A 23,020-nucleotide genomic window follows, 5' to 3' on the forward strand; every position below is an offset into this window, starting at 1 on the left:
GCCTGGGCACCTCGTCAGTCTGACCTGCAGGGGTTCACCTCCCCCCCCCCCCCCCACCGGCCTCTGCATCAGTCGGCTATGGGATGGGACATCCTGTTCTGACTCAAAAAGGAACCCTCCTTCTTCTGCCTTCCTGACTCACTTCCTCCTTTTGCTGGCCGTCTTGCAGCACGGCATGGGCGCTGGAGCCCAACAGACCCGGGCCTGCCCCTGACTGCGCCTCAGTAGCTGTCTGACCTGGGCAGGAGAGCTGGCCCTTCTGAGCCTCAGTTTCCCCATCTGTAAGGTGACGCGGTCGCCCCTGCCTTGGTGGTTGGTGGTAATGGATGCACCGCACCTGCCCAGCACCTGGCACCCAGCAGGTAACCTCATACATGGGAACTTTGGGTGACATTTTCCCCAACCCACAGGGGCCTCCTTTGGCATACGAAAGTTAAGACTCATGATGCCCTTGCCACTCACCCAGGGCAATCATAAGGTCACAGATGACCTGGGGTGGGGACAGGGTAGGAGCAGGCAGAACACTCGTTACCCACCAAACAGTGTTGGCTGGGGTGCGAGGCTGGGGTGCGAGGCTGGGGGCTTTGCTGGGAGGGGGTCGTGGGGACTAGCTTCAAGGGCAGACACCGTGGGGAGGAATGACGGCCGCTCCCCACAGCTGATCAGATATTTGCACATTCAGTCAGCAGTGGAGAAAAGATCCTTGGACTTGAACTCTGGTTTCTTTGTGGAAGAGCAGGTTTCCAATAAAAAGAATGCCTTGGGGTCAAACAGCACTTTACAAAGCATTTCCTAGCAGGTGATTGAAGGTTCCAGGTTGCCTGGACCCTTTTCAGTGCAACATTGTTTCCAGACAATTGGTCAGGCGCTGCCCTCCCTGCCTGTGGGTCTGTCACTGATCAGAGCACGCCACTCCCTTGCTTACAGACCCTCGCTGGTTCCCTAGTGCCCACAGAGGGAAGTCAGTGCACCCCTCTCACTCCCCTGCCTGCCTGTCCGTCACAGCTTCCTTTAACAATTCCCAAGCCCACTCTGCCGCCTGAACTTGGCGTTGCACTTTCCCAGCTTTTGCTTATGCTGGTCCAACAGCTTGTTATACCCTTTCCCACTTGTCATCTTATCCAGACCCTGCTCATCCTTCCATCTCAGTCAATGTGTCCCCTCGTCTGTGAACCCCTCCCTGGATCCCCTAATCAGCATCATTGCTCCACTCTCTAGGCTCCGAGAGTTTCTCATGTGCCGCTCCATTTGAGCATATAAGAGCCTCAGAGTCTGCGGTCACGCAGACCGTGCTTATAACCCGCGGCCTGTGCCTGGCTCACCGCTGTGTACATCTGGATGTTAAAGCCGACTGGTCTTGGATTTGACCCTTATCTCCTAACTAGTAGCTCTGGGACCTTGGGCAGAGCACGAAACTGCTCCATCTCAGTGCCCTCGTCTGTAAAATGGGAATGAGTATTAAGACCTGCCTCTCACTGGCTCTCCCCTGTCATTTTTGTGTCTTGAATTCTTTTTGTCACTCTTAATGTTAACATAAATCTATGTCTCTGATCTCTCTCTCTGTAATTGTCCATAATGTAAAACAGAAATATTGTCATAGTTTTTGGATATTTTATGTTCTTAATATTTAAGAACATTTAAATTATTTTGTCTAAAAAAAAAAAAAAAAGACCTGCCTCTCAAGTATAAAAAATATTTTTAGTGTTAACTCAGCAAATGCTGTCAATTGAATTGAGTAACTTCTCACGGGGGTGGGTCTGTTTCTCACAGGAATGGGTGCTTAAATTAGGTCTGTTTGAAGGGCCCTCTTAGTTTGGAGATTTTGATTGTTTCTTTTACAGAAAAAGTTTTATTGAGATATAATTCACAGTATACCATTTAAATGGGTGCATTTAAAGTGTACAATTCCATGCCTTTTTGTATATTCACGGAGTTGTAAAAACATCACCCCAGTCATTTTTAGAGCATTTTTACTACCCCACCCAAACCTGCACAATCCCCGGTCCACCCATGCACCCACCCCAGCCCTGGGCGCCACCCATTTCCCTTCTGTCTCTACAGACCTGCCTGTTTTACACATTTCGTGTAAGTGGAACCATACGCTATGTGGCCCTTTGTGATTGGCTTCTTTCACTTAGCATCATGTTTTCAAGGTTCTTACATGTTGTAACCGCATCACTACTTCATTCCTTTTTATTGCTGAGTAATAGTCCATGGTATGGATGTAACATATTTTATTTATCCGTTCATAAGTTGACAGACATTTGGGTTGTTTCCACTTTTTCGGCTCTCATGAACATTTGTGTATAAGTTTTTGTGTGGACATATGTTTTCATTTCTCTTGGAATATACCTAGGAGTGGAATCGCTGGATCATGTGGTAACTCTGTGTTTAATCATTTGAGGAACTGCCAGGCTGCTTTTCAAAGTGGCTAAACTTTTTATATTCTCACCAGCAGCATAAGAGCGTTCCCCTTTCTCCACATCTTCACCGATACTTTGTTATTGTCTGTTGTTCTGATTATAGCCATCCTTATGTATGGGAAGTGGCATCTCCTTTTGGTTTTAATTTGCATTTCCCTGATGGCTAATGACGTTGAGCGTCTTTTCATGCGCTTATTGGCTATTCGTATGTACGTCGTCTTTGAAGAAATGTCTATTCAGATCTTTTGCCAATTTTATAATTGGGTTTTTGTCTTTCTAGATAAAAGTCCCTTAGTGGGTAAATGATTTGCAAAATTTTCTTCCATTCTGTGGCTTGTTGTTTCACTTTCTCGATGGTGTCCTTTGAAACACAAACGTTTTTAATTTTGATAAAGTCCAGTTTATCTTTTTTTTTTTTCTTTTGTTGCTTGTGCTTTTGGTGACACATCTAAGAAATCAGTGCCTAATCCAAGGTCAGGAACATTTGCACCTACGTTTTCTTCAATGAGTTTTATAGTTTTGGCTCTTACAATTTGGCCTTTGATCTATTTTGAGTTAATTTTTGTATATAGTGTGGGGTAGTGGTCCAAGTTCATTCTTTTGCACGTGGATATCCAGTTGTCCCAGCACCATTTGTTAAAAAGACTATTCTTTTCCCATTAAATTGTCTTGGCACGCTTGTTGAAAATTAGTTGTCTATAAATATGAGAGTTGATTGTTTCTTATCCGTGGGTTATTTTGAAGAAATGTAATGCTTTCCTTCAGAGGCAGAGATGTTTTTATACCAAGATGAGTCCTGGCCATAGCTCTGCCACTGAGCTGCTGCAAGATCTTGGGTGGGTCTCTCGCCTTCTCTAAGCCTCAGTCTCCCCATCTGTAAAATGGCACAGCTAGATAAGAAGATTCCCGAGAGGTGGTCCAATTGTTTTTGTTGTTGTTTGTTTGTCTGTTTTTGTCCGAGTTGCACGGCGTGTGGGATCTTAGTTCCCTGACCAGGGATCAAACCCGAGCCCCTGCAGTGGAAGCATGGAGTCTTAACCACTGGACCGCTGGGGAAGTCCTGGTCCAATTGTTACAGGCGGAAATGTAGGGAGGTTTCCGCAGTACTTTTCACTGGCTCCTGGGGGTGTCCCATGAGCCCTAGCCCTGCAGCCTGAGATCTGGAGCCAGTCTGAAACCTGTGGGCAGTTTCAGGAACTCCCTACCCTGGCCTGGCCCCATGGGAGCCAGCCCTGCTTTTCCAAGAATATTAGTGTTGTGCTCACTTAGTAAGCAACACCGCCATCCTCCTCCAGGCTGGCTGTGCTCCAGGCCTGGGTATACAGAGCAGATGAGACACAGCCTCTGCCCTTGAGAGCAACAGTCTCATGGGAAGACAGACACGTCAACAACAGTCGTGGAGCTGAGTGGCGTGTTCTGGTTGGCACTGTGTCCCAAGGGCTGCAGGGGCAGGGGGAGGGGGGCAGGTGGCAAAACTCGGCTTTGCTGGTAGGGCCACAGGCCTGGCCCAAATGTGAGCGCTTGCTCTGGGCAGTATCTGAAGAATGGTCGGGTGAGCAGTGTAGTATAGTTCACAGCTCTTCCACGTGCCGTCCAGCAGCAGCTCCTTCTTAACTCGCATTTAACCAGCCCTAATGCACTGACCAGGCGACTACTGACCTCTTGTCTCCGGGCAAGGCGCTGTGGTTAAGGAAAAGGCTCTGGAGCCAAGCTGCCCGAGTTTCAATCCCTGCTTTGCACGCTTTGGGGAAAGTCATTTAACATCTCTGTGCTTTGCTTCCTTATCTTCTAATATGGGGTTTTATATTAGCACCTACCCGGTAGCCTATTTGTTTCTAAAGCGCTATAAGGTGCTCTAGGAACACGGCCTGGCACAAGGAGCCAGCTCTTATTAAGGTCTCTGGTTATTGCAGGTTGGAATTGTAGCTTGGAACGGTGTAGCACTGACCCCAGTGTTAGGCCCGCTACACAGTTGGTTATTATAGCCCGTGGCTATTACACGGTGTGACATGGTGACATGGTACAATTAGCCTATAGGTTGCCTAAGGATCATTACAGTTCTGTGCCTTTGAATAGAGCAGAGCTTCTCGCCAGTGTATTCGTCCCTTCCTAACAGCTGTTCTGTTTAAAAAAAAAAAAGCCCGGAGGTGAATCGGATGTGCCCCTTCCCTTCAAAACAATCTTCCCGTTTAAAGCTCCCGCATCTCAGAGAGGAGGAGGTCAGGCAGAAATTCTTGCTCTCATTTGACCAAAGAGACTGGTGTTTGGAGCTGGTTAGTGGCAGAGCCTGCGCTGGACCCCATGCTCCCTAACTCCATTTTGGGGCCTGCTCTGCCCCCAACCCATGGTCTGAAGGAAGACTCTGATTTGGGGGTTAACAGAGTCTGTGCTGATGTCCACCCTTCCCCCATCCCTGCCTTTCTCAAGGTTCCCTGAACCTGCAGCTTGTGTATATTGAGGACCAAATAGGGCTGGTAAGATGCTCCTTCTGGCTTCACACATATTCCTTTTAATAAAAAAGACCAGGGAGTTCCCTGGAGGTCCAGTGGTTAGGACTCAGCGCCTTCATTGCCGGGACCTGGGTTCAATCCCTGGTCGGGGAACTAAGATCCCGCAAGCCACGGGGCATGGCCAAAAATTAATCAATTAATCAATTAATTAAATTTATAAAAAGACCAGAACTAACAGTTATCAAGTACCTACTAAATGCCAATGGGGGTAAATACTATTCTTTATATTTTCCAGATTTATCTATCCACCCATGAACATTTGTGAGCACCTACTGTGTGCCAGTGTCTGTCTCAGGTACCTTGATCAAGGTAGCAGTGATCAAGATGGGCAGTTCACATTCAAATGAGAACAGCAGGCTGAGTTCAGTGGTGCTGGACTACTGACTCGGAAGTTGTTGATTTCCATCCTGGACGCTGGGAGACCCCGTGGCAGCCGCACGACTTGTTGAGCAGACATCCAGGTCCCTACTGAACCAGGGGCCCGCAGGAGCATGGATAAGGGCCCCATGGCACTGCTCTTTGGGAGCTCCGAGAGCCCCACGCACACATGAGGGACTCCATTTATCTGTTTTTACACACTCCTGGCTGTTGGTTCAAGGAGTCAGCCGGCAGCGCCCTCGAAATTGGAGCAACTTCCTGCTGGCTGTCTCCCCATCACTCACCTCCTCACTCCCTTAGCCTCCAGCCTACCGGGCCCGCACTGAGCACGGTAGCCTTAAAGGAGGAGGAGCCTGGGAAGTGCTGAGCGCAGCTGGAGCTTAGTAACTTGTCCTAAAGTACAAACGCAAAAGGCAATCAGACGGTTCGCCGTTAGGGACTGCAAATTAAAACCACAATGAGATTTCATTACCCACTGGTTAAAAGGGCTAAGATTAAAAAGACTGACCATAGAGGGCCGTGTGGGAACGGGAACTCTCATCCACTGCTGGTGGGAATGAAAAGTGGCGTGGCTGCTTTGGAAAATGGTGTGAATGTAAACATACACCTACCATCTGATCCAGCCACTCCACTCCTAGGTATTTTTTTTTTTTTTATTTTCTGTTTTTTTTGGCTGCGTTGGGTCTTCGTTGCTGCGCGCGGGCTTTCTCTAGTTGTGGCGAGCAGCGGATACTCTTCGTTGCGGTGCGCGGGCTTCTCACTGCGGTGGCTTCGCTTGTTGGGGAGCACGGCCTCTAGAGCACAGGCTCAGTAGTTGTGGCTCACGGGTTTACTTGCTCTGCGACATGTGGGATCTTCCCGGACCAGGGATCGAACCAGTGTCCCCCGAATTGTCAGGCAGATTCTTTACCATTGCGCCAGCAGGGAAGTCCCACTCTTAGGTATTTTTGCAAGAGAAATGAAAGTGTATGTCCACACACAAGTGTTTAGAGCAGCTTTATTTGTATAGCCCAAAACTGTCCATCAGCGGGTCTCCACACGCTATGGAATATTACGCAGCAATGGAAAGGAATGGACCACTGATACAGGCAACAACGTGGATGAATCTCAAACTAATTATGCTGAGTGAAAGAAGCCAGGACCACATCACCTGCCCCCCATATATATATACATATATGTATATATATGTATGTATATATATATGTATATATATAGATATATATATACATATATATATATGTATATATATAATTCCATTTACGTAAAAATCTCCGGAAAATGCAAACTAACCTCTAGAGACAGTAAGCACATCAGCGGTTGACTGGGTCAGGGTGTGGGCAGGAGGGAAGGATTAGAAGTGGAATCAGGAAACTTTGGGGTAATGGGTGTGTTCATTATCTTGATTGGGGTGATGGTTTTGTAGGTATATATGTTAAAACTTATCAAACCCTACAGTTGAAATGTGTTTATTGTTTATCAATTTTACCCCCAAATAAACCTGTTAAAAACAAAGTCCACCCCATCTCCAGTTAATCAGTAAGATGAATCTGACCCTGCCCTCCTTCAGAGAACTTGTTTGTGTCGACAGATATGAACAACAAAGCATGAAGTGTGAGGTCAGTCTTCTGGGTTCCGTCTTGGATTCGTGGCTACTCACCTTGCCTCCCTAAACTCCAGATTTCTCACTGTGGGATGTAACTGATAGTAGTACCTTCCTCCTGGGGTTGTTGGATGGAGAACATGGGAAAATTCAGAGTGTTTAGTAAACGGATAGTAAGTGGTAACATGCACAGGGTCCCGTGGGCACCCAAGGAAGGGAGGAGCTGTAACTATGGGGGGTAGGAAGCTGGAAGGGTTTCCCCTGTGAGTGAACTGAATCTTGAAAGAACAGGGAAGAGTCTGCTAGAAGGAGGTGTGTATTGGGGTAGGGGAGGCTCACCAGGCAGAACTAAGCTAGGGAGGCAGCACTCAAGATTCTAAGCTTCTAGAAACTTCAGCAGTGTGGTACAGCGGGCGTGCAGGGACCAGGGGCACCCTGGTGAGTCAGGGCTGTAGGTTAGGTAGGAGCCTCATCCTTGAGGGTCCCTGAGGAGTCCCCTTCATCCTCCAGGCCAGGGTATCTCAAATTGGGGTATGAGGAGGATTTCTCTGGAGACCATGAGGTTTTTTTTTTTGGCTGCACCAAGCGGCATGTGGGATCCTAGTTCCTGGACGAGGGATCGAACCCGTGCCCCTTGCAATGGAAGTGCGGAGTCTTAACCACTGGACCTCCAGGGGAGCCCCAAGACCATGAGTTCTATGAGAAGTTTTGAAATTTTTATCTAATAAAGACAAACAAAAAAATAAAAATCCTATATCTTGATGCAATGCTTTTGAATACAAAGACGTTTTCATCTAGTAGAAAGCGCTCATTTCTGAAGTCTTGCTAAGAGTGGTTCTGAAAGTATATTATTGTGCAGCCATAATTTTCTTTTCTTTTTCTTTTTTTCTTTTCACAACTATATTTTCTTTAATTGAAGTATAGTGGATTTACAGTGTTGGGTTAGTTTCTGCTGTACAGCAAAGTGATTCAGTTATATATGTACTTTTTTTTTTTTTTTTTTTTTTTTTTGCGGTATTTGGGCCTCTCACTGTTGTGGCCGCTTCCATTGCAGAGCACAGGCTCCAGCCGCGCAGGCTCAGCGGCCATGGCTCACGGGCCCAGCCGCTCCATGGCATGAGAGATCTTCCCGGACCAGGGCACGAACCTGTGTCCCCTGCATCGGCAGGCGGACTCTCAACCACTGCACCACCAGGGAAGCCCTATACATACATTTTTTAATATTCTTTTCCATCATGGTTTATCTCAGGGTATAGAATATGGTTCCCTGTGCTATACAGTAGGGCCTTGTTGTTTATCCATTCTATGTATAATAGTTTGCATCTGCTAACCCCAAACTCCCTTGGCCACCCTCCCTTCCTTGGCAACCACAAGTCTGTTCTCTATGTCTGTGAGTCTGTTTTTGTTTCATAGATAGGTTCATTTGTGTTATATTTAAGATTCCACATATAAGTGATATCATATGATATTTGTCTTTTTCTGTCTGACATCACTTAGTATGATAATCTCTAGGTCCATCCATGTTGCTGCAAATGGCATGATTTCATTCTTTTTCATGGCTGAGTAATATTCCATTGCATATCTAGATATACATATAGATATATGTACCACATCTTCTTTATCCATTCATCTGTCAAAGGACATTTATGTCTGTTCATGTGTAATTCAGGTTTGAGGGCCACAGGAGGTGTGTGTGGTCATTGTGGTTGAACCCGCTCCCTTGGGCTGTGGTGCAGACAGTCCGGGGGGGACACTGGTTCCATGGGAGATGTTCAGGAAGGTAAAGCAGGTCTGGTGGGTTCAGGGGTGACTGTTGGAATCACCCCTCTGCAGGGAAGATTCCCACCTGAGGAGAAGGTATGAGGCGCTGGGGGCCTGGCATGGGCCCCTGATTCCCAGGGCCAATAAGAGAGAGGCCTGGGGAGGAGGTGTGAGGACATCTGTCACTGCCATGCTGTCACGGAAGACGCTGCCTTGGGCCGCTGGGGAAGGGAGGGGAGGGAAGGCGCAGGGACAAGGGGCCAACTTCCATCCTGGAAGCTCCACCCCCTTGGCCAGATCTTCTTCAGCAGGACCTGGGATGGGCCTTGCCACACGGCAAATGGAACCCTCGCTGGTGGGACGAGACCTTGGAGATTTCATCTACAGGGTACTTGGCTGGCGCTTTCACTGCCAAGGCATGGGGTTGGGCCACGACCCACAGTGTGAAAAACCAAAACCGACCTAGAGCTCCCGTTTCCGAATCAGCGGTAGGCTGGGCAGCGTTAATTGGTCTGCCCAGACTCACGCCTGCGGTCCGCAGCACTCGGTGTCCCACCCACTCCTGGACTAGTGTGATGCCTTGCTCACTGCTGCTCTCTGACCCGCGACTGATGGCCAGTCCCTGCCTCCCCGGCCTCTGATCGCCCCTAGCCACACTCCCAGCAGCCGGCTGGGACTACGCGACCAGGGCTACTGGTAGGATGCTTCTCAGAACCGCCTCAGGGAGCCCTCCGCTTCGCGCCCTCTAATTGGCTGCCCTCCCGGCAGCCTGAGCCAATCACACCTGGCCCAAGGAGCCGAGGCCCCGCATCTTGGAGCCACTTGCCTTGCCCAAGGGATGCCCCTGTCCTCTTTGGGAGGTCGGGCCTTCGGTACCCCATTCTTTTATAGTTGCACTTTGCATTCTCTCCCTCTCCCAGACATCCATATTTGACTGTGCTTTGCAAGGCCAGCGTTTCCCGGGTAGAAATCCTAGCGTCCTCCACGCTGTGCCTTTTGACGGAGAGCTTGGGTTTAGTTAATTTCAGAGTGACTGGAAATGCTGTTTTATAGTCAGCTATCTGGGAAAGGAGGTGGGCCAGAGCACAGTGGGCTTTCACCACCAAATACCATTTGTCAGTGATGGCAAAGCTGATTTGAGAATCCCTCTCAGAGCGCTTGTCTTGAAAGCAGTCCCCTTTGTGGCTAGAATTGTAAAGTGGACCCCAGAACCCTGTTACTAAGCGGGGTTTCTTGTATGAACATTGACAAGCCCATGGACAGAGGGTGGGTTGTGGTGCCCTGTAGTTTGTGTGACTTTGGTTCAGTCCCTTAATCCCCGCAAGCCTGTGGTTATCTCTGACGGGATAAAGCCCAGTAATTGTTCCCAACTCCAGATTCAGCAACCTGGGAGGGCTGTTGTAAGATTAAATAAGATGGTGTGAGAGTTCCTGGTCCAATGACCAATTAAGATGCTGCGGAGGGTGCCGGTCCCTGCTTCTTACACACTTTGCTCTCTAAATCACCTTCTGTGAATGCCAGATAAGAGAGCATGGCCCAGGACCATCCTGGCGCTCTGAACGATGCTCTGAGCTGTGGCTTCTCCGTAACATTATCTGCAATAAGTAAACAAAAAAGAGTTCCCAGAATTCACTTGGAATAGGATTTGGGATTAAAACCAGCTGCGTGGTTCCTGAAATCCCATCTGTGTACGGGAGAGCATGGGAATGAGTAAGGGTGGAAACTGTGTGTGGCAGTGCAGGAGTGAGTCACAGGAAAGGCGAGCGTGTCGCGGGAAAGGGAGTGTGCCCCGTGCCGGGGCGCTGTGTCCGTCTGTGTGTGTGGGCCCCTGGCCAGGTTGGAGGGGCAAGCGCACTTGCCTATAGGGCCTGCCGTGGGAGCTGGGGTTTGCTTGGTTCTGGATCCTGAAGGTTCTGAGTTCTAGAGCAAAATGCCAGGGGGCAGCTGGGTTGGCAGAGGGCCAGGGTGGCTGAACGCCGTAGGACTGAGGCGGCCCGGCAGCCGGGGCCTCAGTTTATTAAATCCAATTCTAGATTCTCGAGCGGAGCCCCAGGTTTACACCCTGCGGTCACCTTCCTGGAGCTCGGATGCTCATAGAAGACGACCCACAGGAGGCGTGGATGGCTCTCAGTGGGTTCTGGGGGGGTACAGGCGGGGGCGTGGAAGCCGGGTAGCACCGTGGTGTTTAAGAGCAAAGGCTCTGGACTCAGGCCACCCTGTGTTCCAGTCCTGTCCCCGTTACTCAACATCCATCTGACTTTTGAGCAGTGTTCGTAGTATCATTGGTCCTCAGTTTTCTCAGCCATAAAATAGGGATAAGTGTCTCATTAGTCTTTGTAGGATAAATGAGTTAATATCTGTAAGTCAGGCACGTACAGAATGCAAGATGCATGTGGGCTGTTAGAATTATTATTGTTAATCCTGGATCCACCACTTTCTGGCCGGCTGTTTGCTTTTCTGAGTCTCAGTTTCCGTCCTTATAAAATGGTACTAATAATGTCAGCCACATAATAGTCACTCTTTGAACCTGACTTTGCCCCTCTCTGTGCTTGGGAGGGATTCGGTGTCGTGTTTTAGGGGCATTCCCTAATGGGGTTTGGTTATGTCTTAAGCAGGATTCTTGGAGTGTCTAGATCATTGAATGGCACGCGGTATTAGAGTGTCTGCACATTCCCAGAGAATGTTTTACTTTGCCGTTATGGTGTTGGAGGGGCTGGAGCGGGGAGCTGTCCCAACCTGGTCCTTATGGGGTGTCTGACCCTCACCACTGGCACCACAGAGCCAAGGAGGGCCCTCCATCCTGCAGCCTCAGCTTCCCAGGCCCAGGAAGGGGAAGGGAGAGGACGGAGGGCTCTAATCCCGCCGCCCCCAGGACACAGGGTTCTGAGCCCTGATTTATTTCCCGTGGACTCCCCCTCAAGGTCAACCCGGCAAATGGTCAGTGTCAGTGCCAGTAACTTGTCCTTTGTCCTGCAAGGCTGGTCCCCCGCAGACCAAGTTGCAGCTTGGCCCATTGCTCAGGCAGCCCGGAATCAGGGCAAAGGGAGCTGGTGTCCTTCTCCATCTACAGATGGGCAGCCTTCGCAGGCCGGGGCTGGGAGACCTTCCTTCCCGTCCCCTGGGTCACAGGAGGGTTGACCCCTGCGGGCTGCATCGCTCAGGTTCCCCTGTGCTGGCCCAGGGATTTCACCCACAGCAGCCTTTCCGCCCTGGCTGGGGTGATGCCTCCCTTGGGGCTCCAGTTCCTGCCGCTTAGAGGCTCCCAGCCCGGGTCTGGTAACATCACCTCCTCCTTTGCCCCCTCCAGCCAAGGTGTGGAAGTAGCCGATCTCTGGGTTCCCTTTTGTCTCCTGGCGGCTTCTCAGCTCCTTCACCCCCATGGAGCTGGGTCCCTCTGGTTCACAGCTGGACTCAGAGTGGATTCACTCTGCCTGGTTGAACCCTGTCCAACCAGACTCACGGTCTTTGGGCTTTGGAATCTGACAGAACAAAGTTCAAATCTCAGTGCTGCCCTGATGGCCCTGTGCCCTGGACACTCCAGCCTCAGTGTTCTTGTCTGCGATTGCGGAAGGTGACGGCAGCCCTGCCCACTGAGCACTGGTTCTGAGCAGGTGCCCGATGAGGCCCCCAATATTCTAAGAGGAAGGTGCTGGTCGGTGTGGGGGGGGGGAAGTTCTTCTGAGGTCCCTCTGCCAATCAGCAGAAGCTCTCCGCCTGAGAGGATGCCCTGCTGCCCTACCTCTGCTCCCTCCTGTGTGACCCACCCTCAAGGACCAAATGGATGACTTGTAGACAAGTGCTTAGCACGGACGTAGGCCTTTCATGGTGGAAATGTCAGCACCCTTTTCTCTTCCCTGGTTGGCTTTTTTTTTCCAAGTCTGCATCACGTCGTCCCCCCCCCCCGCACCCCCCCCACCCCCGCTCCATCCAACCGCACACTGCTTTATGGCACTTCTGCCTGCGCATTCACCCTGAGGCCTCCTTGTGACTCTAACTGAGCTCTCCCCTTTTGACTCGATGGCTCAGGCCTGGAGCTCAGATTCTGGAACCTTCTTGGCCTCCCCTGAAGTACAGCCTCACAGTCCATTTCTGGGAGAGCTGTGTCCCCGGTCACCTCCTGTGGACGCGTCAGTCTCCCAGGCTGGTGCCTTTTCACCCGGGTTGCATTGGAACACATGCTCTTTCTTGAGTCTGCTCCTCTGCTCTGTCATCTGCCCTGCCCTGGCTTGTCTGTCATCAAGGAAAAAGATCATTTCTCTTCTGGCTGTCATTTGTGATAACCACACGGGACGCTGAAAACCAAGGCTGCTTCCTTTCTAACCATCTCTTCCAGCAGACCAGCGCCGGCCTGAACTAGAAAGGGCCTGCATCCTGTCTGTGGTTCCTCAGGGACAGCCCAGAGGTGCATCTGGAGCCCCACTCCCTTGCTGCCTGCAGCAGCACCCCAGGGCTGCTACCCAAGAAGGGACTTGGAAATGGAAACAGCTTTTTAAAAAATGCCTGAGCGCGTTTTTTTTGTTTTTTTTTGTTTGCCAAAATGTTTGGAAAATGCATAGTTCCATTTTTTTTAAATCCTGTGTCCACTCAACCAATCCAAGAAGGACAAACTCATGGACGATGAGAATTCCCCCCTCCCTCCCAGAGAGGCGTGCCTGCCATGCTCGCTCCTGCAGCCTTCCCGCCTGGTCCTTGGCCTCATGCAGCTGCCCGTGTCTGCGCTGACCCCCTCCCCCCACCCCCTTGGCCAGGGCTTCCCTTCTGCGCCCACCCCAGCCAGGGTGACTCGCCTGAACCTCAATCAGTGTCGTCACTCCCACCTGAACCCATGTTGGCTCCCGATTGCCCCCAGGGACCAGCCCAGCCTCCTGGACGTGGCTCTGGGGCTCTGATCTGACCCTTGCTTCCTTCATTGCCTCCCCGCATCCTCGAGCTCCAGCCTCCCCATCCCCCAGTGTGTCGAGAGCCTCCCCAGCATCCTTGCAGCACCTCCCACTCAGCTTGCACTCCCCTCTCTCAAAGCTCACTTTGGCCCCCTCACTGGACACGGAGCCCCATGGGCCCGAGCCTTACCTGGTTCGTCTCTGAACCCTGAGCACCCAGCAGCTGTTAAGATGCACACATGCATTAGTCTATGGCTAGTAACCCCCATTCCTACCCCACACCCACCTTTGGGATGGTGTGAAAGCCTCCGTCTGGATGCAGGTTTCTAAAGAAGGAAAGCCCTCCACCTGACCCTGGAGGAATTTGGGGTAAAAACAGAACTGCTTCCAAGTATGGAATGTGTTCCAGGTGCTGGGTAGGAGGTTTTTTCATTAACCAAATCTAGGTGTTGTCCCCATGCCATGGTCTGCATATTTATGTCCCCTCAGAATTCACCTGTTGGAATCCTGACCCCCAATGTGATGGTGTCAGGAGTTAGGGCATCTGGGAGGTGATTCTAATCCTGTTCTAACATGAGGGTGGAGCCCTCATGAATGGGATTAGTGCCCTTATAAAAGAGACCCCACAGAGCTCCCTAACCCCTTCTTCCACGTGAAGATACAATGAGAAGTCTGCAGCCAGGTCTCCCGTGACTGTGCTGGCTCCCTGATCTCAGACTTCCAGCCTCCAGAACTGTGAAAAGTAAATTTCTGCTGTTTGTAAGCCACCTGGTCTGTGATATTTTATTATAGCATCCCAAGCGGACTAAACCCCATTTCCAGGTGAGGAGATGGGGACTCAGAGAAGTTAACTGACTGGCCAGATGTCACACGGCTCGTGAATAGCGGGCCCAAGACCACCAGGACCAATTATAAGTCCTTCTGGCCTCAACATCTGTCCAATCCCAGGACACATGCCTGTGGGTCACTTAGCTGCTCACTTTGCCTGCTGGCCGCTGTGGCTCCCTGCAGCTGCTGGTTACAGCCTTGGGGCATCTACAGCTGAAGTTGGCAAACTGTGGCCCATAGGCCACATTGGGCTAGTCGTCTGTTTTGGTGCAGTGAATGGGAAATGGGTTTTACATTTTTTAAGGGCTGTAAAATCAAAGAAGTATATGCAACAGAGACTGTATATGACCTGCAGAGTATATACTATAAGTATATAGATAAAGTATGAAGATAGTCACTACCTGACCCTTTACAAAAAAAGTGTGCCCACCACTGTATAAAAGGTCCCCAGGACCACCTCCTTTGGAGTTTCCACGTGGCCCTGGGAGGCTACTCACCTCGGCCTGCCTTAGAGGGGCCACGATGCTGGAAGGGGTGCTCTGAACTGGCTAAGGAGGGGGGTCCGTGGGGAGAGAAGGTCACCAGGGCCCAGACCAGGCTGACAGTCTGAGGGCAGAGGCTGATGCGTAGGCCCCAGCTGGCGTGGCTCACAGAGAGCTCAGTAATATGGACCCTTCCAACCCACAACCTCAAAGACCCTCAGAGACCCTCTGTTCAACACTCACAGTGTGCACATGGGGAAACTGAGGCCCAGAGAGGCAGAGGCGTGCTCAGGGCAAATGTGCAGGTTCCACGCCCAGGGCTCCTTCTCCTACCTTCCCCGCCACGTTGTGGAAGGCTCCCCACCCTGCTCAGCCCAGTACTGTGGGTCATCTCCTTGGCTTATTTGTTCTTTCAGTCAACATTAATGAAGGGCTGGTAACTTGACTGCACTGGGGTGCAGAGGTGGAAAGGCAGCAGGAGAGGAGGTGGCCTGCCCAGAAAATATAGTTGGTGGTCACGATGCTCTGGGGTTCCACGCCGGACAGCAATGCTTGGGGGAGGGGGCTCGCTTCTAGAAGAGGGAACAGAGGTCATTGTCTTGGCTGTGTCAGAGAGGCACTAAGAACTGCACATCTGCCCTGGGGTTGGCTGTGAGGAGGCATGGCAGGAAGCAAGGCTGGAAACAGGGTCACGCTCAGGGCTTGGGGGTCGGTCGGAAGACCGCTGCAACGTATCTTTTAAACAGGGCAATGGTCAGCTGGATTTGTGTTTTAGGAAGCCCCCTCTGGTTCCCGCCCGGAGAAGGGATGGGAAGAGGGCCGGAAGCTGTTGCAGTCGATTGAGGAAACGGAGGGAAATCCATGATGTTCCTGGTGAGGGATGCGAAGGAGGGATGTCTTCCTGGTCCATAAACCAATTGTGAGTGGGCTTTTCTTGAGCTGCTCATTTGCTTTTTAACTTTAAACTTTTAAACTTGTGTAAGGAAGCAGGCTCTCCTTTCCATCAGTTGTAGATTCTAACCCAGGTCCATGGACTGACAGGGGGCTATGGATAGAATTGCTACTGACCTCTAACTAATGGCAATTTCTTCAGTTATGCAGGAGGCAAAACAAAATCAAAGCCTACTCTGTTATCAGCAGTGGCTGTAACTTCGTCACATATATTTTTATGTTGCACTGCAGTCATTGTAGATTTCTTGAAGTGTATTTTATGCCCATCAGTATTTCAAAATTCCAGTAGTTATTAGACCCATTGTCATTAGATCTTGTGATTTAATGTGTTAGTAAGGTAGTGTGTGGTGTGTGGGGGGTGTGTGTGTGATAAATTCGATTTTTGATATTTTGATAACTATGTTTTAATATGATTGGTTTCCTTTGTAATTCTTGCAGTTTATTCTCGGCATTTAAAGACTTTATTCCAAGAAGGGGTCCACAGTAGAAGTCCATCCCCCTCCCCTCACATCCCCCACCCTGGTTTGCAGTTCATCCACCTGCAGCCCACACAGGCGTTCAATGTGCAGCTTCTCTTCTGGAAGCTTCTTCTTTTTTTTTTTTTTTTTTGCGATACGCGGGCCTCTCACTGTTGTGGCCTCTCCCGTTGCGGAGCACAGGATCCGGACGCGCAGGCTCAGCGGCCATGGCTCACGGGCCCAGCCGCTCCGCAGCATGTGGGATCTTCCTAGACCGGGGCACGAACCTGTGTCCCCTGCATCGGCAGGCGGACTCTCAACCACTGCGCCACCAGGGAAGCCCCCTGGAAGCTTCTTGAGGCAGAGGTGGTGCCCACTTATTCGCTTCTGTGGTTGTAGCATCTGGCTTAGCTAGAAGTGCGTGTTTAATTCCTGTGTGTTTCACTGACCTGGAATGAAGTGGTTTGGTAGCACAGGCCAAGAGGCCCTGGTCTCTTGAACTCTGCCGGCAGCTTCACCAAGCTGACAGTTAGTGGTCCCCCATCCAAGGTTAGAAGCCCCCATCTGAGACTGATCCGTGGGTCTGAGGTCCACCCGAGTCCCGCCCCACCCTGCCGGACCCCTAGTGTTCCATTTGAGTACCTTGGGGTCTTCAAACCATCACACCTCCCAGGCCCTGGGCATTTCCAACTGCAAGAAGGGTTCTCCAAACCTCGCTGCCTCTGGGTGTTTAGAGCATCCACCCCCCTCCGCATCCTGTCATCCGAAACCCTGGGAGCTAGTTTCGGCTCCTCCCATTCATCGCTTTGTAGAAAATAAAAGCTGAGCTTTTGGAAGCCAATCAAGTCACACACTAGACGAGAGATTAAAGCCACAATGAACCAATTTAAATGCCTGCGCATTCTAACGTGCTTTTCAAACGAAGCGTTCAAAGGCAGGGAGTGGCTGCAGGGAACGTATTAAGTTGTTAGAAAAACATCAAAACATCTCCGGAAGAAAATTGGGAGACTGAGCTCTGAGGACCGAGGTCCCAGAGGGAAGCCCACCCTGGGTCACCCACTCCCTTCCCCTCGCTGGTGGCGTCCTTCCCCTCTCCCAGCGTGCATCCTGCAATCTGATCGCAGAGCTGCCAGCGCAGGGGTAGAGGTGAAGGGCGGGATGCCCACATTCCCAGTCAACGCCTGTTGATTGAGAAAAAAGGGCCAACAGACAATCCAGCCAATGTTAAGACATTATTTGGTTTTTTTTATTTTAAAGTAACGGTTGCCCTTTCTGGAAAATTCACAAAGTGCCTAAGAGGAAAAATAGGGAAAGAGAAAAACTTCCAACTGTGATTCCACCAACCAGACAATGGTCCTTAGCCACGTGGCCTCCGAAGACACCGTGCCAGGAAAAGAGAGGCCCGAGGTCATGTGGGATGCTTTCAGCCACTTGCCCACACCCCTCTCTCCGCTTCATCACATGGGCATTGGCTTTTGTTTGTTTGTTTGGACCACTTCACGTGGCTTGCGGGATCTTAGTTCCATGACCAGGGATCAAACCCATGCCCCCTGCAATGGAAGTGCAGAGTCCTAACCACTGGACCGCCAGGGAAGTCCCTACATGGGCATCGTAATGGCGAGATTTCCCAGCCTTTTTCTAGGAGCATGTTTTTTTTTGTGGTTGTTTTGTTTTGTTTTTATTAGCTGTAGAACTGGGGCTACTAAGTATAAATTTTGTTGCATTTTTTGATATTATCATTAGAGCCCAAGTATTCTCCATCACAAATTCATTTCAATCCTACTTTTTATTGGCTGCATAATATTCTTTTTTTTTTTTTTTGCGGTACGCTGGCCTCTCACTGTCGTGGCCTCTCCCGCCGCGGAGCACAGGCTCCGGACGTGCAGGCTCAGCGGCCATGGCTCACAGGCCCAGCCGCTCCGCGGCATTGTGGGATCTTCCCGGACCGGGGCACGAACCCGTGTCCCCTGCATTGGCAGGCGGACTCTCAACCACTGCGCCACCAGGGAAGCCCGGGCTGCATAATATTCTGAAGTGCAAGTGTGTGATACTTTCCTTAACTAATTTCCTATTGTTGGGCATTTGGGTTGTTCCTAGTTTTGTTTTGTTTTGCCTTTTTAACAAATGCTGTGGTTGGTTTTGGGTGCATGACGCTTTATGCCAACGCTGGGCTATTTCAGCATCAGCAGAGGGTTTACCCTGTGCTAGGCATTGTGGGAGACTGGAGGATAAACTAGACACAATCCTTTCACCTAAGATGCAGATATAAATAACTTTAATCCAAAGTCGGTTATAGTTGCCGTAAGCAGACAACTAGAACTGAAATACAGAAGAGTTTTTCCTGGGCTTAATGGGATTTTAAGAAAGTTACATGAGAAAATCTGAGACCTTGTATCCGCAGCTAGAAGGTAAGGGAAAGAGAGGAGGGGACGGGATAGCAAAGCGGTTGGTTTAGCTGGGAGACCTATGCCAGGAAGCGGGCATCCCCGAAGGCAGTGGGTCTGAGCTCAGATGCTAGGTCAGTTGATTGTCGGTGGCTGCCGAGAGGTAGGTGGTGCGTAGCTCAGTGGAAACACTTAGGAGCATCTGCCAGGGACCCAGGTTTGGTGGAGAAGTAGCCACGAGACACCTGGCTCACTGGGCCATCCCCAACCTGAGATATGAATTTCAGGTGAGATTCAGGGGCTGGCGTCAGCCTGGCCAATGCCCAAAAACTGTGTTTCTTAGGTTGAGGCTTTTTGATCCATTCAGATCAAGATTCAGTGTCTGTCACAGACATCTCAGCCTGTGTGTGTTTTAGGATCCACTTTTGGAGGGGTTTCCAGCCAAAAAGACAGGAGACAGTTGGCCCTGAGTGCCAAGCTAGCGTCAGAGGGGAGCAGGGAATCTGAGACAAAGGGAGTCTTTGCCAACCGGGCACCCTGGGCCCGCTCTCCCTGCCCAGCCCCCCGAGAGGCCAGACCTGTTTCCCTTCTCGGCCCATTTCCAGTCCTTTGGCTCTCTGACAAACACGATCGCCTCTGGCTGTTGGCACCGAAGCTGGAGCATCAGGAGGTGCCGGGGGTGGAGGGCGAGCCCCATTCCCAGGGTCAGGCTCCCCGACCCTCGCCGCCATCAGCTGGCTGGGGCCTCTCCACAGCTCGCCTTCCCCCGGCCCTCCTCACCTGTGTGCCTGACCTCGTGTGGTCCTGTCTTCAGCCCCTGCAGGTGCCATGACTCAGCAACCGCAGGAGGGCTTCGCCAGGAGCATGGGGGACGCCCAGGAGTGGATGAAGGCTGTGCAGGAGCGGCTGCAGATCAATGACAACACCCAGGGGCCCCGCGCAGCCCTGGAGGCCAGGCTGCGGGAGACCGAGGTATGCAGAGACCACGGCCTTGATAACCCTGTGGCCTTGGCCCGGTCCCTCCCTCTCAGGCCTCAGGTTTCCCAGCTGTTGCGTAGCAGAGCGGACTAGACGGGTGTTTCTCAAAATCTGATGTCTTTGAATCTCCTGGGCTTTAAGTGCAGATTGTGATCCAGGAGCTGGGGGTGGACCCGAGATGTGACATTTCTGACGTGCTCTCGGTGACACCTTTGCTGGGGGTCCTAGGATCACACTTTCATTGTAAGGGTCTGACTCTCCCATCCTGGAAGGGGGCACCGTGCGGCGGGATGGTCTCCACCCCCAGGTGGCCCAGGCCCTGCTTCCTGCCCCTTCTCTGCTTCTCTGCAGCTGAGGCCCCTCCCTTGGCTCTTATAGTCCAGCTGTACCCTGACCTGGCACAAGGCAGAGGCTCAGTGCTACCCTGACCGGAAGTGCCGATGCCCAGTGCCTGGCCCAGCACTGTGGCGCCCCCCACCTGAGGGCATCTGCTCTGGGCCAGGGGCCGGGGGAAGAACTCTAGACTAAGGGTCAGAGACCTGGGTTGCAGTCTCCACGCTGATCTAAAGTGCTGTGTGACCTCGGCCACATCCCTGTCCCTCTCTGGGCCTCAGTTTCCCATCTGTAAGTAAAGCAGTTGACTTAACGTCTCTCAGGTCATATCCATTGGGATATCCCACAATTCTAATTTATCACCTAACAATGGTTGCTTTATTTAAGGGGAGGCTTACCTCTTCCTGCACAAACTGACCCCCCAACAGGCTAGAAACAGAGCTGACCCCACACCCACGTCCCTGTATCTTGTCTTTTCTTTCTTTCTCCTTTTTTTTTTTCAGCTGTCTTATTGATTTTGCACATTTTATTGAAAATATCTAATGCTCTTTTTGGAAGTGGACAGTTAAAATTAAGAATCGATATCACCTTTTCAGGGCCAACGGCTTAAGTGTCACCACACAGTATGAAGAAGGACCCAGGGTTTGCATTTTAAAAGTGGGGAAACTGGGTCTTGGAGCGGTCTGGTGACTTGTTCAAGTTGCAAAGGCCTCTGGGGAGGACACTCCACCCTGGAATTCTGGTCTTCTGAATCCTTTTCAAATTTGCTTTCTGCTTCCCTACAGCATCGTGTGCTTCTGCCAGCGTCAGGGTGCAGGGTGTTGTGGTTTCTCAGGCATTCTGTTTAGTAGAACAGCTCACTGGACTAGAGAGAGGACAGGCTTTGGAGTCTGGAAGTCCTGGGTTCAAATCCCAGCTCTGCTTCCTGCTGGCCCTGTGACCCCGCTGGACCTCTCTCCACTTCCCTTCTAGAATGGGTGAAGCTCATTGTGTCAGGATACTGACTTCGAGAGGGTGGGTCAGAAGCTGCCTTGAGGAGGCGTTTGTTGCTGATGGATGTTAACATAGAGAAAGCCCTGTGCTACCTGTGAGGCTGGATGCAAATGACTTGAGTTGACAGTGACAGTGGCACCCTCTCTATTCCCCCTCCCCCACCCCCAGTCCCCTCCAGTGTCTTCTGGCAGTTCCTGTCATCCCAGTTGCCCTCAGATTAGTCCTTCCCAGTCCTTCATTGGTCGGACCCCAGAGGATCTGAGACCCTCCACTTTGAGTCACGATTTCCGTCAGCCTCCCCTGTGCCAGGCCTCGAACCCTTGGGATGCCAGGTGATGGTGCCTGGTCCCTGCCCTCAGGGAACTCCTCCCAGGTAGGCACAGAGACTCCCGCTTGTCCCAGGGGGAAAGGCCCCCCCATCCCTGCTCGGCCTCCCTCTTGGTGTGGCACCATCCTAGCACGCACCACCCTGGACCACTTGTCCTTTTATAGCAACCATGAACAGATACTTGATGCAGCTGGTGAGAGCCCTGCCCAGGGGACCGTCACGGCAGAAAGGAGGGGTGACCATTCTTGAGTGGCCCGGTCAGAGGCTTCTCAACTGGACGGTGAAGTGAGTGGAGAACCCAGCGTACACGGGGAGCCCCGAGGAGGTCACGTCCCCCAGTCTAGAAGGTCAAGAGAGGCCTCTGGGGACAAGGGTCTTTACTGCTGAGGCTTGAATGAGGAGTTAGCCAGACTCGGGGATCCAGGGGGAGGGGAGGGAAGGGGCTCCAGGCAGAGCGAACAGAATAGGAAAATCACTGGAGGTGGGCACAGCTGGGGGCACATGTGGGACACCCCCGATGTTGGTGTTGGGACAGCATCAACCATCAGGGAGAAGCAGGGGTCAGGGCCAGAGAGGTGGGGAGGGGTCAGTGGTTCCAGAGCCTGGAACAGGGAGCCAAGGAGGACCCTTCCTCTGTAACAGAGCGGGTGATGGGTTGGAGATTTGGAAGGTCAGGGGCAAGCCTGGTGAGGAGAGGAGCTGACAGCCAAAGCCCCTTCTCTTGTCAGTCTTGGCCTCTGTCATCATCGTCATTATTATTGTCACCAATATTCGTTATCAAAAGATGACTCTGCCCGGTCACTGAGAGAAGGGAGCTGACATTCATTCAGCAACTATTGTGTGCTCAAGCCTGTACTATCAGCTTTCATGTCTAGTTTCCCCAAAGCCCTGTGATCGTGGTGTATTGTCCCCACTTTTCAATAGTGAAATGGATCCCTAGACACAGAGATGGGCCAGAATGGAAGGAATGGATCTTGTTAGGGCTTGAACCCAGGGCTGAGTCCAGAGCATCACTGACCGTCCCCGTGTGGGGTCCTGGGGCGGTGGAAGGGGTGAGGCGCACCCTACACTCGGGTTCACGGCATCACGGGGACAGGCACGCACCTAACCCTGCAGCCGCACAAGTATGTACGAGGTGCATCCCTAACATGGGTCTCGTGAAGTTATTCTCCTCCTCTAAAACCTTCTATGGCTCCCCATTGCCTGCGAGAGAAAACCCAGCTTCACCTGGCATCAAACGTCCTCCACTACCTATCTGCCACAACCCTCTTCTCCAGCCTCAGCTTCCCCCTCCAGCCGACCTCCCAGGCACACATCCTCTCCCGCTGGCAGAAAACCTCCTAGATTTCCTATCACCAAACCTTTGTGTGTGCTGTTGCCTCTAGTTGGAACGCCCTTTCGTTCGGGTGTGGGTGTGCATGTGAAATGAAACGTCCCCTCGCCCATGTGTCTTTCCTAACCCCTTCCGCCAGCCCCAGCCCCAGCTCCTGGCAGCCCTGCACAGCACTTGCTGTCTTAGCGCGCTAATCCTTTGGACCTTGCACCATTTGCTGACAGCTCATTACCCCCTGGTGGTGGGTCTGGCTTCGTTAGGCAAAGGCAAGGGCGGCCCTTAGGAAGAGCTGTTGGCAAGGCCAAGGTGACCGGGTTCTGGAAGCCGAGGGAGCACTTCCATCAGGTGAGCCCTCAGGGATTTGGCCTGGAGCCTAGGTCAAGGGAGCCGTGTCCTGGGT

General features: G+C 51.5%; 1 protein-coding gene across 12 annotated transcripts in view; it reads left to right on the top strand.

The window, feature by feature from the left end:
• Nucleotides 1-23,020, top strand: part of SYNE3 (spectrin repeat containing nuclear envelope family member 3) — a 110,834-nt gene that overhangs the window by 19,437 nt on the left and 68,377 nt on the right. For 9 of the 12 annotated variants that reach the window (XR_012329857.1, XR_012329858.1, XM_073800082.1 and 6 more), the window contains exon 2: nt 19,470-19,627. Coding sequence is in view for 10 of the 12 variants with exons in the window: in XM_073800082.1 (XP_073656183.1) it covers nt 19,484-19,627 (144 nt within the window). In the remaining 2 variants the exon portion in view is untranslated. Of the gene's footprint in view, nt 1-169; nt 363-15,637; nt 15,782-19,469; nt 19,628-23,020 lie in introns of those variants that run through there. The other 3 variants (XM_073800079.1, XM_073800080.1, XM_073800078.1) reach the window with 3 other exon arrangements.

This window comes from Tursiops truncatus, chromosome 2 (genome assembly GCF_011762595.2).
Source record: "Tursiops truncatus isolate mTurTru1 chromosome 2, mTurTru1.mat.Y, whole genome shotgun sequence".
Taxonomy (NCBI): Eukaryota; Metazoa; Chordata; class Mammalia; order Artiodactyla; family Delphinidae; genus Tursiops; species Tursiops truncatus.